The sequence below is a fragment of the Eleutherodactylus coqui genome, chromosome 1 (genome assembly GCF_035609145.1).
Source record: "Eleutherodactylus coqui strain aEleCoq1 chromosome 1, aEleCoq1.hap1, whole genome shotgun sequence".
Taxonomy (NCBI): domain Eukaryota; kingdom Metazoa; phylum Chordata; class Amphibia; order Anura; family Eleutherodactylidae; genus Eleutherodactylus; species Eleutherodactylus coqui.
The window spans coordinates 6625234-6641013 of record NC_089837.1 but is presented as its reverse complement, the minus strand read 5'-3'; the positions used below and the strand labels follow the sequence as shown (position 1 = coordinate 6641013).

The following is a 15780-nucleotide window of genomic DNA, read 5'->3' as shown; positions in this document are numbered from 1 at the left end:
CCCTTTCAAATGTTCGTGACTGAGATGGCGGGACATGCTACTGCCGTCCTCACACAAGAGCATGGTGATAAAAAGCGCCCTGTAGCATACTACAGTGCAAATCTTGACACAGTAGCCAGGTGTTCACCCTCCTGTGTAAGAGCAGTTCTGGCAGTACAAACACTACTTGAGAAAGCCTCTGAGATGGTCCTAGACTACCCTCTGGTGGTTCTGACACCCCATGATGTACATGGAATTCTGACCCAGGTAAGCCGTAGACATCTGTCTCTTGCTAGACAGATTAAAATGGAACTTGCGGTACACTCTTCATCCAATGTCTCATTTCAACATTGCACCACCTTGAATCCGGCCACCTTATTACCATTAGGTGACACTGATTCAAATGGGGAAGTAAGTACAGGGGACCAGCTTTTTGCAAATTCCCAGACTGATGAGGAGGAGGCCTTTGACACAGAACACCAGCATGATTGTGCAGCGCTCATGGAGCAGGAAACAGCTGGGTTCGCACATGTCACTGACAAACCCCTCATAACCCCCCCCCCCCCCCTTGAAATGTTTGTGGATGGATCTAGATACCTGAATGAGAAAGGCGGTTTTGTGACAGGTTTTGCTGTAGTAACTCTGCAGGAGGTACTGGTAAGTCAACCACTGCCCCCACATGTGTCAGCACAAGAAGCGGAACTGTGCGCTTTGACTGAAGCCTGTAAACTAGCCGAGGGTGTAACTGCCAACATCTACACTGACTCCAGGTACGCGTTTGGTGTGGCACACGACTATGGGCCTATCTGGCGCGCACGGAGCTTCCTCACAGCTCAAGGCAAGCCGATCAAGAATGGAAAAGCTGTACGTTTACTGATGGAAGCTATCATGTTGCCAGAACAGGTAGCTATAATAAAAGTTAAAGCACACACCCAGGGTCAGTCCATGGAGAGCAAGGGCAACGAGAAGGCCGATAGAGCAGCCAAGGCTGCAGCCCTGCTGGACAGAGAGGACCGAGTGCGCAGGGTTAGTACCCGGCAAAGATCCTGCCCACCTGAGGACACCGGGGTACCTGCCGGCATTTCTTCTGTAGCCGCTTCTACCGAGGTGGTACTGAAGCCCACCAGAAGGGAAGAGGAGAGATGGGCCATGGCAGGAGGGAGGAAAGTGAAGGATGTGTGGATGATGAGAGAGAGAGCGTGTTTACCGGCTGCTGCCTATCCTAGTTTGGCGTCACTAGCCCATGGAAAGGTCCACGCCTCTCACAATGCCATGGTAGCTCTTGTGGATAAGGTTTGGTACGCTCCAGGGTTTGACAGGATGGCAAAGGCATATGTCAGGGCATGTGAAGTGTGTGCACTACACAACCCAGGGCAGGTTGTCAAAACTCCTAAGAAATGTACACCTCGGCCCTTGTACCCCTTTCAGAGACTACAGATAGACTACATCCAACTGCCCAGGTCAGGAAGGTATGAGTACGTGCTCGTCTGCATGGACCTCTTCTCTGGGTGGCCTGAGGCTTACGCAATGGGGAGTGCCACCGCTCAAGTCACCCCCAAGAAACTGGTGATGGAATTGGTGTGTAGATTTGGGGTGCCAGAAACAATTGAAAGTGACAGAGGAACTCACTTCACTGGTGAAATAATGCAGCAGGTAATGGCTGCTTTGGGGGTAGAGCAAGCTTTCCACACCCCCTACCACCCACAAAGTTCAGGGAAAGTTGAGAGACTAAATGGTATCCTGAAATTGAAGTTACAAAAAGCCATGGCTGAGACAGGGAAGCCATGGCCAGAGTGTCTCCCGATGGCCCTTTACTCTGTACGTACCACCCCCAATCGAAAGACAGGACTTTCTCCATATGAAGTACTGTTTGGCTCAGTGCCAAGATTAGGCCTGTACCATCCACAGGCTCTTCAGCAAGGATGTGATAAAGTTACTGAATATGTACAAGAACTATGCCGTAAGCTGAAAATAACACACGATCTAGTGTTTTCTTCAATTCCAGACCCTGATAACCTAGAAGGAACTCACTCCTTGCAGCCTGGAGATTGGGTGGTCGTAAAAAGACACATGAGAAAGGCTTTGGAACCTCACTTTGACGGACCATATCAAGTGCTGCTGACCACTCCCACTTCAGTTAAACTCGAAGGAAAAGCCACTTGGATTCACGCCTCCCACTGCAAGAAAGTGCCCGAGCCTGTCACAGAATGAAAGGGAGGGTTGCGGTCAGGAGACCAGGGTGGGATGCGGCACTTATGCCAGGGTGGACAATACTGGGTATTTTGACCCTGATATCTGCAGTTTGTCTTATTGGACTGTCCTTTTATCGGGATGCACCCCCACCAACGATCCATATTGAAAGAAGATGGACTGGATGGGCAGAAGGACACCCCAATATGTGGGAATACCTCACAAAAGACGTATTAAATATTTCCCACATGTGTATGCCCAACCTTCGGAGTGGGGAAGATATTTTGCGGACTTGTCTACTGTCTGTCCCCACTCCTGTAAAAACATTTCGCGATATATATTCAATAGTGCATAATGATAGCTATGTGGGAGATGGTAATGTTGTTCAAGAAAATACCTTCCTAAATGTATATGAATATTGTCCCCATTGCGATGCCATCGAACACACACTTTGGTCAAATATGACTCGGTTTCAGGTAAGGAATGTTGCTCCGGCTGAGGTGTGTTATAACTTCACATGTGATAAAAGGTATATTGGAGGGTGTGCGCCAGGGCACACAGTAACTAATGATTCCCAGATACTTTGTAACCGTACAAAGGAGCAATGCAAGAGAATACAGACCCCTATGCTCTGCAACTACACGGTCCGAAGCCCCAGTCATTTTAGGCATGTCAAACTGCCGGTGGGATGGGTCTTATCCTGTGGTAATCAAACCTATACATACATCCCTGGTAATATTTCAGGTGGACTGTGTGCATTGTCCAGGCTAAGTATACTAATGTACCAAAAACCTAACAGCCTGGGATCCATGAATAGACAAAGACGGGAGTTGAAGGGGCTAGATAGCAAGTGTGAAGGAACACCCACTTTACTGAGTTTTTCGGAACACAGGGCACTTGCTGTCAGTATTGTGGGTGTTCCCGGGCTGGCCCAATATAAGGCAAGAGTAATTAATGGCCGAGCATGTGATATGGTAAAAGGTCTGAATGCCACATCTCAGGCTTTGGATCTTCTTCTATTAGATATACAGGGAGTTAGAAAAGCAGCCCTACAGAACAGGGCCACCATAGATTACTTGCTACTTGCGCTAAACCACGGATGTGAGGAATTTGAGGGGATGTGTTGTTTTAACCTTTCTGATCACTCAGAATCCATACACCAAAGAATCAATAACTTAGGGAAAATAGCCGCCAGCATAAAACAAGATAAAGATCAGGGGTGGTTTAGTTTCCTCAATCCTGCAAATTGGTTCTCGGGGTTAGGAGGTTGGTTTATGGGGATCCTACAAAGTATATTACAAGTTGTGATGATTTTATTATGCATGTATATAGCTATAAAAATTGTAATCTCATGTGTCACCAAATGTACTGAAAAAGCTTTCTCTGCACCAATATGAAGTACGTGTTTATGGACTAGGAGTCGTGCTTGCCTTGACTCCATGTCCAAATGGGGGATTATGTACGGGGTTAATTATGTTGCTAAGCTATCAAAATAAGAATAAATAGTTGAAAAACAAAGTATGCTTTGGTTAGTGGAGATAGGAACCAGCTGGTTGAAAACTGATTTCTCCGAGCTTCTCAAGGTCTTGCTTATCTCCTGTAACTGGACGCAGCGGACCACGGACATCTGTGCTAGACTAACAGGATGTTCTGTCTCTAAGTTTTAGAAATAATAGCTCATTAAGAAAGAATATGTTTATGCAATAATATGCTGGCTGTAAGATAACCGCCTCCTGCATGTGCGATGGTCTATGGTCTATATAATCTGATGTGTTTGCTTCAATAAAGAAGAATTCATTCTGATTTCACCACACTGCATGTGGTGTCATTTTATGTCTTCTCCGAGTACTCGCTGATCAGACGCATTGATTTGGACCCGGCAACATTCGCAGTGGTCTCCCTTGAAAGACCCCCTAAAGTATCCACTTGTAGGTTAAAACATGGTGGCCATATCTCACCTATTTGAGGGCCTGCTAGGGAAATATGGCAGAAATGTTACATTGGTTTTCCATCTGGAAGATCTGTGCACATATTCAGCTAACCCTCAGTGAAGTCATGAAGAGGATGGTGGAGGTGGGACCCTCATAGACTTTAAAACAAAAGGGGGATCTTCCCACACTCACAGACTCAGGAGATGCATCTAAATGCAGAACTGTCCACCTTTCTACTCACTCCGCGCCCCAAGACTGTGTGAAACAGCTTCATAGACTGGTATTTTCTATTACTTTCTCCCTTTTTGCTTTCATATGTTGTGTGTCTGTGTTTCACAGTATATACCTTATTCTAAAAATAAATTTATTGATATTTGCTTAAAAACATTTACCACAATAGGGCACACCTAACATACAAGAACACAAAACAAATAACCATTTGGGCAATGAACCGAAGCTGCTGGCACTCACAATATATGTTTTGAAAACTAATGCCAACACTACTCCTTATCCTAAAGTGTGCTGCTGGGATACTCTCTCCAAGATAATACTAGGTGGGAGGCTCAAGTGAGAAGAAATACCTCTCTTGATACAGCCTAATCCAAGAGCACCCAGGGCAGTGTTAATTATTCAAATTTATGGAATCACTGCTCCATGTAAGGAGCTATAGCATATATTAATGCTTCTTGCGACTTGGAACTAAAGTATCTACTAATATGCAGCTCGGATAGTATATTCAGCCTCATGCGGGGGGCTTAATGATGGATTGCCCGCCTCTACTAATGCATCCAGGTCTAAATATGGAAGGCAAACATGGATAATTTTGAATTTATTGCATCAATGTTTTTTCTGCGCATATCATTATTTTTGCACCTTTCAAAACCCACAGGGTCTTTTTGCAAAATTGCAATTCAGAGGATCATGACTCCCTGTGTAAGTATATGTATATGTGTTATGACTCGAAACTTCGACGCGTTTCCCCATGGATCTCATAGATCATCAGGAAGTAATTGTCAGTGGCATAGCCAAAACTCAATTAGCTGCCCAGACTAATGAAGACAGACCATCTGCCAGCTAGTGTAATTTACAGAGAGCTGTAACACGATGGGGGCACACAGAAGAGCACATTTGTGCTAGGGGGAAGATACTAATACACACACGGGCCTAAGTGTTATGGGCTGCTGATAATATGGCGCCCAAATCACAGCTCCCGTAGTGTAGAATGTGCTAAGAGAGGGGGAGTGTTAGGGGCTGATAATAGTGGTGCACCCAAATCACAACTCCCGTAATATAGCATGCACTGTCTGAGAGGGAGTATTAAGATCTTGTAGGAGCCATAATATTGCAGGCTACTATGTTCTATGTCTCCAATTAACTGCTCCTATGGTGGCACCCAATTTGTTAGAAGGTGGAATAGTTGGTGATCCACCCTAATCCAGTAGATAGTGCTATGCCACCCTCGGTGCTACTAAGCCCCAGATTAACGCTAACTAGGGCTGCGAGTAAAGTCGCCTCTTAAAGATCACCCCCTCTATCAGAGATAAAAAATAAAAAAGTACTCATAGCCCGGATGGTGGACTAGAGTATCAACCGCCAAAGAGGAGTTGCAGGGAATATATGGCATTTGTGCTCCACCCATAGGAGGGGGTACATGATTGACACTCCCCCTCATTACTGATGTAAACAATGAACGATACAGGATCATTGCTCACTACCACCATGTCCCCTCTCATAGGTATTAGTAATGTTTGCAGTATAGAGAAACCCATTACTGTGGTGAAGATAAGACGTCCCTGAGTGTCCGGTCAATCGCCGCATAATGATCGCCATGATGACTGGTTATCAGACGTCAGTGGGAGGCCCGGCCCAGTTCAACCCATTTGTAAAATGGGAATTGCCGTGACGTCCTAACGGGTCACGTGATATGATCGTCTGTGTGCTGTGGTGACATCACTGTGCTGGGCATCCTGAGAGGCCACGTGACATGATCGGCGGCGTGACGTGATGATGTCACCACGCTCAGCGCCACTGATGACATGACAAGACCAGCGTGTTGTCATAGGAGACCCTGGCATATGCCAGAGGCAGGCCGGCCGTGTGATGACGTGATAGATGGATGAATCCCTGTTGGCCATCTTGAAAAAGGGTATGAACTCAGTTGATTTAGAAAATAGATGTTTGCCAACCAGAACACATTAATTGTGGAGGAAAACATTTCTGAGGGACTGTGAATCATAATTATGCTCCTACTATATGGCCAATACATGGTCAGTTACACCAAAGCGATTTGATATTTAAATGCTAGCATACAATGTTCCTAGTAGAGACAGAAGTGTCATCCTTCTATCTGAACCAGAATCGGTTACAAGATAATTCTTCTCAAATAAGGACACTTATAATAAAGTGTACATGCAGAAAGGTGGCATGCCAATACTTTTAATAAAAGAATCTAAATCATAAAATAAGTATTTGGAATTACTGCGTCCATAAAAGTCTGATCTATCAAAGTAGTGGCTTATTTACCCCAAATGGGGAACATCGTCCGGAAAAAAATAAAGAACCTCAAAAATGCACTTTCAGTCACCCTGTCTCCCAGAAAAAAATACAATAAGAAGCGATCAAAAAGTCGTATATATTCCAAAATGTCTGAAAAAAAAATTGTGCAACGAAAAAAAACTGTATAACTTTGGAATCGTAGTAATCATAGTGACCCATAGAATAAAGATGTCATTTTGGTGCAGTTTGTGCGCCGTAGAAACAAGATGCACTGAAAGATGGCGGAATGTTGTTTTGCCTTCTTTTTTTTCATTTTACTCCACTTACAGTTTTTTAAAAGTTTTTCAACACATTTTCTAGTACCATTAGCAAATACAACTCGTCCCACAAAAAACAAGCCCTCCTATGTCAATGGATAAATAAATGAGTTAGGATTTTTAAAAAGAGGGGCAGTGAAAACAAAAATGGATTATAAAAAGGGTCCGTGCCATTAAGGGGTTAATATAAGGTTGTTCCCCTTTAGCTATCTTAACTGTATCTTATGTAAATGAGTTGAACACAAATACAAATAATGTAACTGAAATAAGCCTCATCATGTCCTCATATGACCCCTCTATAGAGCTCAGGCTATGAGGCAGAGCATGGAGCGCCTACAGCTCTGGAGATCGGAGCCTACTGTACTTGGTCCCAGAAGTTCATTCTATACATCGAAGTGCTGGAATCTGATGACCGATGGAATGTTGTGCCTCCCTGCTGCAGAGGCCCAGATTTACCCAGTAATTAAAGGGGTTGCATTACTGCCTGTGAAGTGAAAGCATCCTACAATCCAGCATTACACATAGAAACCATATTCTGCTCACCTTTTATTCATTATCTTCTCCTTGTACAGCTGACCTATACAAACTTTCAAAGATGGCACCGCTGGGGTAGTACCCATGATGCACTGCTCTCTCTCCTCCTTAGCGGGCGCGGTCCCGATGATGGTGGTCACATGACTGGAAGACCGACGAGAGGTGCACGCTGAAAGAAAGCATCGTCATCTCCTGCTAGAGCTGTGACAGATGTAGCAGGAGGTTCCTTCATCTCCCCGGCATGTCCCCTCATCACTGGCCACTGGGACAGCACAGTCACATCATTGTGTCCCCGCACGACATTGTGTCCCCACAGTGCACCCCCACATAGTATAGTGCACCCACATGACCTTGCCCTCCCCCCACAGTGTGCCCCCAGATAACATAGTGCCCCCCACACATTGCCCCCACATGACATGGTGCCCCCACAGTGCCCCCCCATGCTTTACCTACATAGTTCCCCCACAGTGTGTCCCCACATAATAAAGTACCACCACACACTGCCCCCACATAGTGCCCCCGCATAACATGGTGCCCCCACAGTGCACCCCCACATAACATGATGCTCCTACACTGCCCCCACATAGTGCCACCACATGGTACTCCCACAGTGTCTCCTAACGGTGCCCCCCCCAGTGACCTCACATTACATAGTGCTCCCACATAACACGGTGCTCCCACAGTCCCTCACATGGTACTCTCACATAGTGCCCACACAATTGTAGCCACAGCAGCATCAGTGCCCCCACAATATAGCCCAAACAGCATCAGTGCCCAAATTATTATTGCCACAGCAGTAATAGTGCTCCATAAAAATACCCACAGCAGCATCAGTGCCCACACAATTGTAGCCACAGCAGCATCAGACCCCCGACAATTGTAGCCACGACCGCATAGGTTTCCCCACAATTATAGCCTCAGCAGCATCATTGCCCCACAATATAGCCCAAACAGCATCAGTGCCCAAATTATTATTGCCACAGCAGTAATAGTGCCCAATAAAAATACCCACAGCAGCATCGGTGCCCACACAATTGTAGCCATAGCAGCATCAGCCCCCGACAATTGTAGCCACGACAGCATAAGTTTCCCCACAATTATAGCCTCAGCAGCATCAGTGCCCCTACAATACTATCCCCAGTAATAGTGCCCCCAAAATTGTAGCCACAGCAGCATTAGTGCCCCCACAATTATAGCCACAACAGTAATAGTGCCCCCACAATAGTGGCCACGGGAGCATCAGTGCCCCCACAATTGTAGCCACAGCAGCATCAGCCCCCCACAATTGTAGCCACGACAGCATAGGTTTCCCCACAATTATAGCCACAGCAGCATCAGTGCCCCCACAATAGTATCCCCAGTAATAGTGCCCCCACAATAGTGGCCACAGGAGCATCAGTGCCCCCACAATTGTAGCCACAGTAGCATTAGGCCCCCACAATTGTATCAACAACAGCATTAGTTACCCCCAATCATAGCTCAGCAGCATCAGTGCCCCCACAATAGTAGCCCTAACAGCATCAGTGCCCCCACAATTATAGTCACAGCAGTAATAGTAACCCCACAATAGTAGCCCAAGCAGCATCAGTCCACCCCCCCACAACAAATTACTGTGACAGCACCCTTCCCCCATGACAAATTACTGTGACAGCCCCCACCCCCATGAAAAATTGCTGTGACAGCACCCTTCCCCCTACCCCCGCAGCAAATTACTGTGACAGCACCCCTTCCCTCACACTACAATTTACTGTGATAGCCCCCCACCCTGACAAATTACTGTGACAGCAACCCTCCCCCCACTACAAATTACTGTGACAGCAACCCTCCCCCCACTACCCCCACTACAAATTACTGTGAAAGAAACCCTTCCCCCCACCCCCACGACAAATTACTGTGACAGTCTCCCTGCCTGACAAATTACTATGACAGCCCCGCAAGAAAAATTACTGTGACAGCCCCTTTCCCCCGGCCCGACAAATTGCTCTGACAGCCCCCCTCCCCAGCACATAAACAGTAACATACATAAGCCCCCCATCCCAAACTTACCCTACAGCTGAGGACAGTTCACAGGGGCAAGCCGCTGTTCTTCCTCATCTTAAGGTCCAGACCGTCAGTGAGAGCCATGGGGTGAGTGGACTGTGCATGCGCGTGCATGAGACACTGCTGGAATTGCTGTATCCAAGGACATTGGACAGGTAAATATAGGGGGGGGGGGGGTACTTGATCAGGTAAGTATAGATGTATTTGTCACAGCGGGACAACCCCTTTAAGAATCGCTTCTCGATGTCGGAAGATATCTATATATATGAAGGTGAAAGCCCTCACTAACTGACTGACTGACTAACTAACTCGCTGACTGAATGATTTGCTGCCTGACTGACTCACTGACTCGCTGACTGACTGCTTGCTGACTGACTCACTGACTAACTGACTCACTCACTGACTAACTTACTTACTGCCTAACTGACTCGCTGACTGACTCACTCGCTGACTGACTGACTGACTGACTGACTAACTTAATAACTGACTGACTCACTAACTGACTAACTCGCTGACTGACTCCCTCACTGACTGACTGACTCGCTGACTGACTGACTAAGGGCTCCCACACACTTGCGTTTGCGTTTTTTGTTAAGGCGATTGTCAATGGGACTTTCTAATGTTAAAAACGCAACGCAGCGCAACTTGCGTTTTTGGTGCATTGCGTTGCGTTTTTAACATTAAAAAAGTCCCATTGACAATCACGTTAACAAAAAATGCAAACGCAAGTTTGTGGGAGCCCTCACTCACTCACTACCTGAGTGACTCACTGACTGACTCACTGTCTCACTCCTTGACTGACTGACTCACTCACTACCTGAGTGACTCACTGACTGACTCACTGTCTCACTCCTTGACTGACTGACTCACTGACTGACTGACTCACTGACTGACTGACTGACTGACTCACTGACTGACTGACTGGCTCTAACTGACCAAGTGACTTACTGACTAACTTGCTGACTGACTAACTCACTGCCTGACTGACACACTGACTGACAGCTCCCCCTGCTAACTCGCTGACTGACTCACTACCTGACTGACTCACTGACTGAATGACTCGGTGATAGAGATGATCGAGCACACTCGTCTGAGCTTGATACTCGTTCGAGTATTAGGGTACTCGAGTTGCTCGTTATTCGAGACGAACACCACGTGGTACTCGAGTCAATTGCATTTCCTTCCCCGCATGTTCCGCACCATTTTCTAGCCAATAGACATGCGGGGAAGGCATTACCACTTCCTGCTGTGACGTGCCAGCCCTCTCTCCTCCCCACAGTAGTGAGTGGCTGGCGAGATCAGGTGACCGCTGAGTACTTAAACTGGTCCCGCCTGCGGCTCGCCTCAAACGCATGCTGGCAGAGGTTAGGGAAATTGCTGCTGCTCATTCAGGGATAGTGTTAGCGTAGGATCCTGTCTTCAAGAACCCCAACGGTCCTTCTTAGGGCTACTCTTCATAGTGTGTATTACTGCTGTGGCTAGCTGGGAGCAGTAGTGCACCTTTTTTTTTTTTTTAAGCATCTCGGGCTGTGCAGGCCATTCCAGCTATAGCGTTCTCAGTCTGCAGTGTATTATGCAGAGTTTAAGGACAGTGCTGCCTATATAGGGAAAGTTATACAGCCCTCCTGATCCTCTGTGCAAGATTCCCAACAGTCCTTCTTAGGGCTACATCTGACCATGTGCATTATAGTTGTGGCCTGCTGGGAGTAGTAGTGCATTCATTTTTTATTACGCATCTAGGCCTGTTCCCAGCCTTTCAGTAATAGCTTTCTCAGCCTACAGTGCCGTACAACCAGCTCTCACCGTGAAACTGCTCTCTAATATTTCCTAGCCTACTGCAAACTATTTCAGCTATATTGTTCAATGTCTGCAGTGCATTAGACAGAGGTCTCACCGATAAACAGTACTGTAATATTTCCTGGGCCACTGCAAAGTATTTCAGCTCTGCCGCTGTGTAGAGCATCTCACAATACCCTTTCCTTGGTGAGGTTGAGATTACCGCAGTTACAAGCACTAGCCACTCGCTTTAGAGTCTTCTCCCACTCCATACAGCCTCTATTATCTACAAGTCTCTGCGAGCGGTAAATTACCCCTAGGTATCAGCGCAAAACAGCGGGTTAATTTTTTGAAGTCACAGCATAAAGCCTCCGCTATCTACAAGTCTCTGTGTGCGGTGAATTAAGCACAGTTGTCAATGCTGTACAGTGGGATAATAAATTTGGGCCCTGCTCTATTCTTAATCTGCCATGATGAGGAGTAGGGGTAAGGGTCAAGGATGCGGACATCCAAGTGAGGGTGTTGGCACAGGCCGAGTTCCTTGGCGTGGTGAATCACAGCCGACTGCTGTGGGATTACAAGAGAGGCAAGTTTCTGGGCTCCTCAGCTTCATATCACAATTTACGGGTCCGTGTGGTAGACCTTTATTACAAACAGAGCAGTGTGAGCAGGTCCTGTCGTGGATGGCAGAAAACGCGTCCAGCAATGTATCGACCAACCAGTCTTCTACGCAGTCCACTACTTCCGGCCCAGGGACTGCAACTCTGAATACTCTGGCTGCTCCTCCTTCATCCCAACCTCCTCACTCCATCAAAATGACATATTCTAATCAGGGAGACTCCCGGGAACTGTTCACGGGTCCCTGACATGAGTGGGAAAAAACTGGTTCCTCTCTCACTTGAGGAGTTTGTCGTGACCGATGCCCAACCTTTGGAAAGATCCCGGAGTCCGGGTGATGAGGCTGGGGACTTCCGGCAACTGTCTCAAGAGCTTTCTGTGGTTGAGGATGATGAGACACAATTGTCTGTCAGTGAGGTAGTAGTAAGGGCAGTAGGTCCGAGGGAGGAGCGCACAGAGGATTCGGAGAAAGAGCAGCTGGACGATGAGGTGACTGACCCCACCTGGTTTGCTAAGCCTACTGAGGACAGGGCTTCAGAGGGGGGGGGGGCAAGTGCAGCAGCAGGACAGGTTGAAAGAGCCAGTGGGGTGGCCAGGGGTAGAGGCAGTGCCAGAGTGAAGAATCCCCCAACTGTTTCCCAAAACACCCCCTTGCGGCAAGCCTCCGTGCAGAGGGCTAGGTGTTCAAGGGTGTGGATGTTTTTAGTGAGAGCGTGAACGACCGACGAACAGTGGTGTGCAACCAGTGTCGCACCAAGATCAGCTGGGAAGCCACCAGTACCAGCCTCACCACCACCAGCATGTGCAGGTATATGATGGCCAAGCACTCCACAAGGTGGGACGAAGGCCATTCACCGCCTCCAGGTCACACCACTGCCTCTTCCCCAGTGCCCCAACCTGGCACACAGATCCAATCCCCCTCCCAGGACACAGGCACGAGCGCCTCCTGGCCTGCACCCACATTCTCACCTCCACCGCCCTCCACTCCATCCAGCAATGTCTCTCAGTGCAGCGTTCAGCTGTCGCTAACACAAGCGTTGGAGCGAAAGTGCAAACACGCCGCCACCCACCCGCATGCACAAGCTTTTAACGTGCACATTGCCAAATTAATAAGCCTGGAGATGCTGCCATACAGGCTTGTGGAAACGGAGGCTTTAAAAAACATGATGGCGGTCCCCAGTCGCCACTATTTTTCCCGGAGTGCCATTCCTGCCCTACACCAGCACGTCTCCCGCAACATCAATCGTGCACTCACCAACGCGGTTACTGGGAAGGTCCACTTAACCACGGACACATAGACAAGTACTGGCGGGCAGGGCCACTATATCTCCCTAATGGCACATTGGGTGAACTTGGTCAGAGCCTGGGGCTGCTCACGTCCTACCCACACCCAGAATAGCGGGTCCTACCTTGGTGCTGGTATCTGCAGCGTTTTATGCCACCTCCTCCGAACCCTCCCCTCCTCCTCCTCTGCCACCTCTACCTCTCAATTAAGTATGAGCACATCGCCAGCAGTCGGTAGCGCGCGTCGCGTCAGCACAGCGGTGGGCAAGCGTCAGCAAGCCGTGCTGAAAATAATCAGCTTAGGTGACAAGAGGCGCATGGCCCCCGAGCTGCTGCAGGGTCTGCCAGAGCAGAACAACCTCTGGCTTTCACCGCTGAGCTTCCAACCGGGCATGGTGGTGTGTGACAATGGCCATAACCTGGTGGGGGCTCTGCAGCTCGGCAGCCCTACACACATGCCATGCCTGGCCCACAACTTCAATCTGGTGGTTCAGCAGTTTCTGAAAAACTACCCCCACTTGTCTGACCTGCTCGGCAAGGTGCGCCGCGTCTGCGCACATTTCCGCAAGTGCACCACGTACGCTTTCACTCTGAGGACCCTGCAACGTTGGTTTCAGCTACCAGAGCACCAACTGCTGTGCGACGTGCCCACATGCTGGAATTCTACGCTGCACATGTTGGCCAAGCTGTATGAGCAGCGTAGAGCAATAGTGGAATACCAGCTGCAACATGGGCGGCGTAGTGGTAGTCAGCCTCCATAATTCTTTATTGAGGGGTGGGCATGGATGGCAGATATCTGCCAGGTCCTCGGAGACTTTGAAGAGTCTACCCAAATAGTGAGCGGTGATGCGGCCATCATTAGTGTTACCATCCCGCTGCTTTGTCTGCTGAGAAGTTCGCTGCTAAGCATAAGGCCAAAGCTTTGCAGTTGAAACAGGAAACGGGGGATGACAGTATGTCACTTGATAGCCAGACCACCCTCATGTCTATATCTCAGCGCGTTTTGGAGCAGGGAGAGGATGTGGAGGAGGAGGGGGAAGAGACTGCGGGCCACACTGCAGAGGGTACCCATGCTGTTTGCCTCTCATCTGTTAAGCGTGTATGGGCTGAACAGGAGGAGGAGAAGGAGAAGGATAATCCTGAAAGTCATCCTACAAGTGAGAACAGCGATGTGATGCGTGCTGGGACCCTGGCATACATGGCTGAATACATGTTAGGCTGCCTTTCCTGTGACCCTCGCGTTAGATGCTTTCTGGCCCACACGGATTACTGGGTGTACACCCTTCTTGACCCGCAGTATAAGGAGAACCTTTCCACTCTCATTTTCGAAGAGGAAAGGGGTACGAGAGTGTTGAAATACCACAGGGCCCTGGTGGAAAAAGTGATACTAAAGTTCCCATCTGACAGCGCTAGTGGCAGAAGACGCAGTTCCGAGGGCCAACTAGCAGGGGACGCGCGGGGATCAGGCAGCATGTCCAGCGCAGGCAGGGGAACACTCTCCAAAGCCTTTGCTAGTTTTATGGCACCCCAGCAAGACTGTGTCACCACTCCCCAGTCAATGCTGAGTCGAAGAGAGCACTGTAAAAAGATGGTGAGGGAGTACATAGCCGATCATACCACCGTTATCCCTGATCCCTCTGCTCTATACAACTATTGGGTGTCTGCGCTGGACACATGGCACGAACTGGTGCTGTACGCCCTGGAGGTGCTGGCCTGCCCTGCCACTAGCTTCTTATCAGAGAGGGTGTTTAGTGCAGCTGCGGGAATCATCACGATAAGTGTACCTGCCTGTCAACTGCCAGTGCCGACATGCTTACACTCATAAAGATGAACAAAGGCTGGATTTCCCCAAACTTCTCTTCTCCAACGGCAGAAAGCAACAGAACCTAATGATTCTTTTCGCTGCAACAGGATAAAAATGCATCCTCTATCATCACAAAAAAGGGGGAATTAGCTTCATCAATCCCTCTCGGATATTGTTACTCCTCCTCCTCCTAAAACATCATGTCATCACGCTGAACTGCCAATTTTTCTGCCGTCAAAAAGGCTCTGTTTAAAAGTTTTTTACAATTTTTAAAAGCTTCAAAAGTTTTTATACTCTAACTGAAACCAATCTTTTCAGAGGGCTTACAAATTAAGTAACAGCGAGCTGTGTCTTTAAAAAATGTTTATGGGTTTCACCTGCCCTCGCGTTTGAGCAATTTTTCAGTGGTGCACTTGTATTCTTGGTACACCGAATTTCATGCCTTTGCCTACACTGTTATCTAACAAATTTTTCCGGCCTTCGCCTACACTCTTGGTCACGACATTTTTTCAGGTGTTCGCATATACTCTTGCTGCACCTATGTTTCAGGGGTTGGCCTACACTCTTGCTACAGAAATGTTACAGGGGTTCGCCTATACTCTGGCTACAGAAATGTTACTGGGGTCTGCCTATACTCTTGCTATAGAAATGTTACTGGGGTCCGCCTATACTCTTGCTATAGAAATGTTACTGGGGTCCGCCTATACTCTTCCTATAGAAATGTTACTGGGGTCCGCCTATACAATTGCTACTGAAACGTTTGAGGGGTCCACCTATACTTTTGCTATAGAAATGTTACTGTAGTTCTCCT

General features: G+C 48.0%; 1 protein-coding gene across 1 annotated transcript in view; it reads right to left on the bottom strand.

Annotated features, from left to right (window-relative positions):
* LOC136580280 (vomeronasal type-2 receptor 26-like) overlaps nt 1–10053 on the bottom strand; it is a gene marked incomplete at its 5' end in the record, with an annotated part of 53082 nt that extends 43029 nt beyond the window's left edge. The window contains one exon of the mRNA XM_066580723.1: nt 10036–10053. Coding sequence (XP_066436820.1) covers nt 10036–10053 — 18 coding nt within the window. The remainder of the gene's footprint in view (nt 1–10035) is intronic.
* Between the last annotated feature and the right edge of the window lie 5727 nt (nt 10054–15780).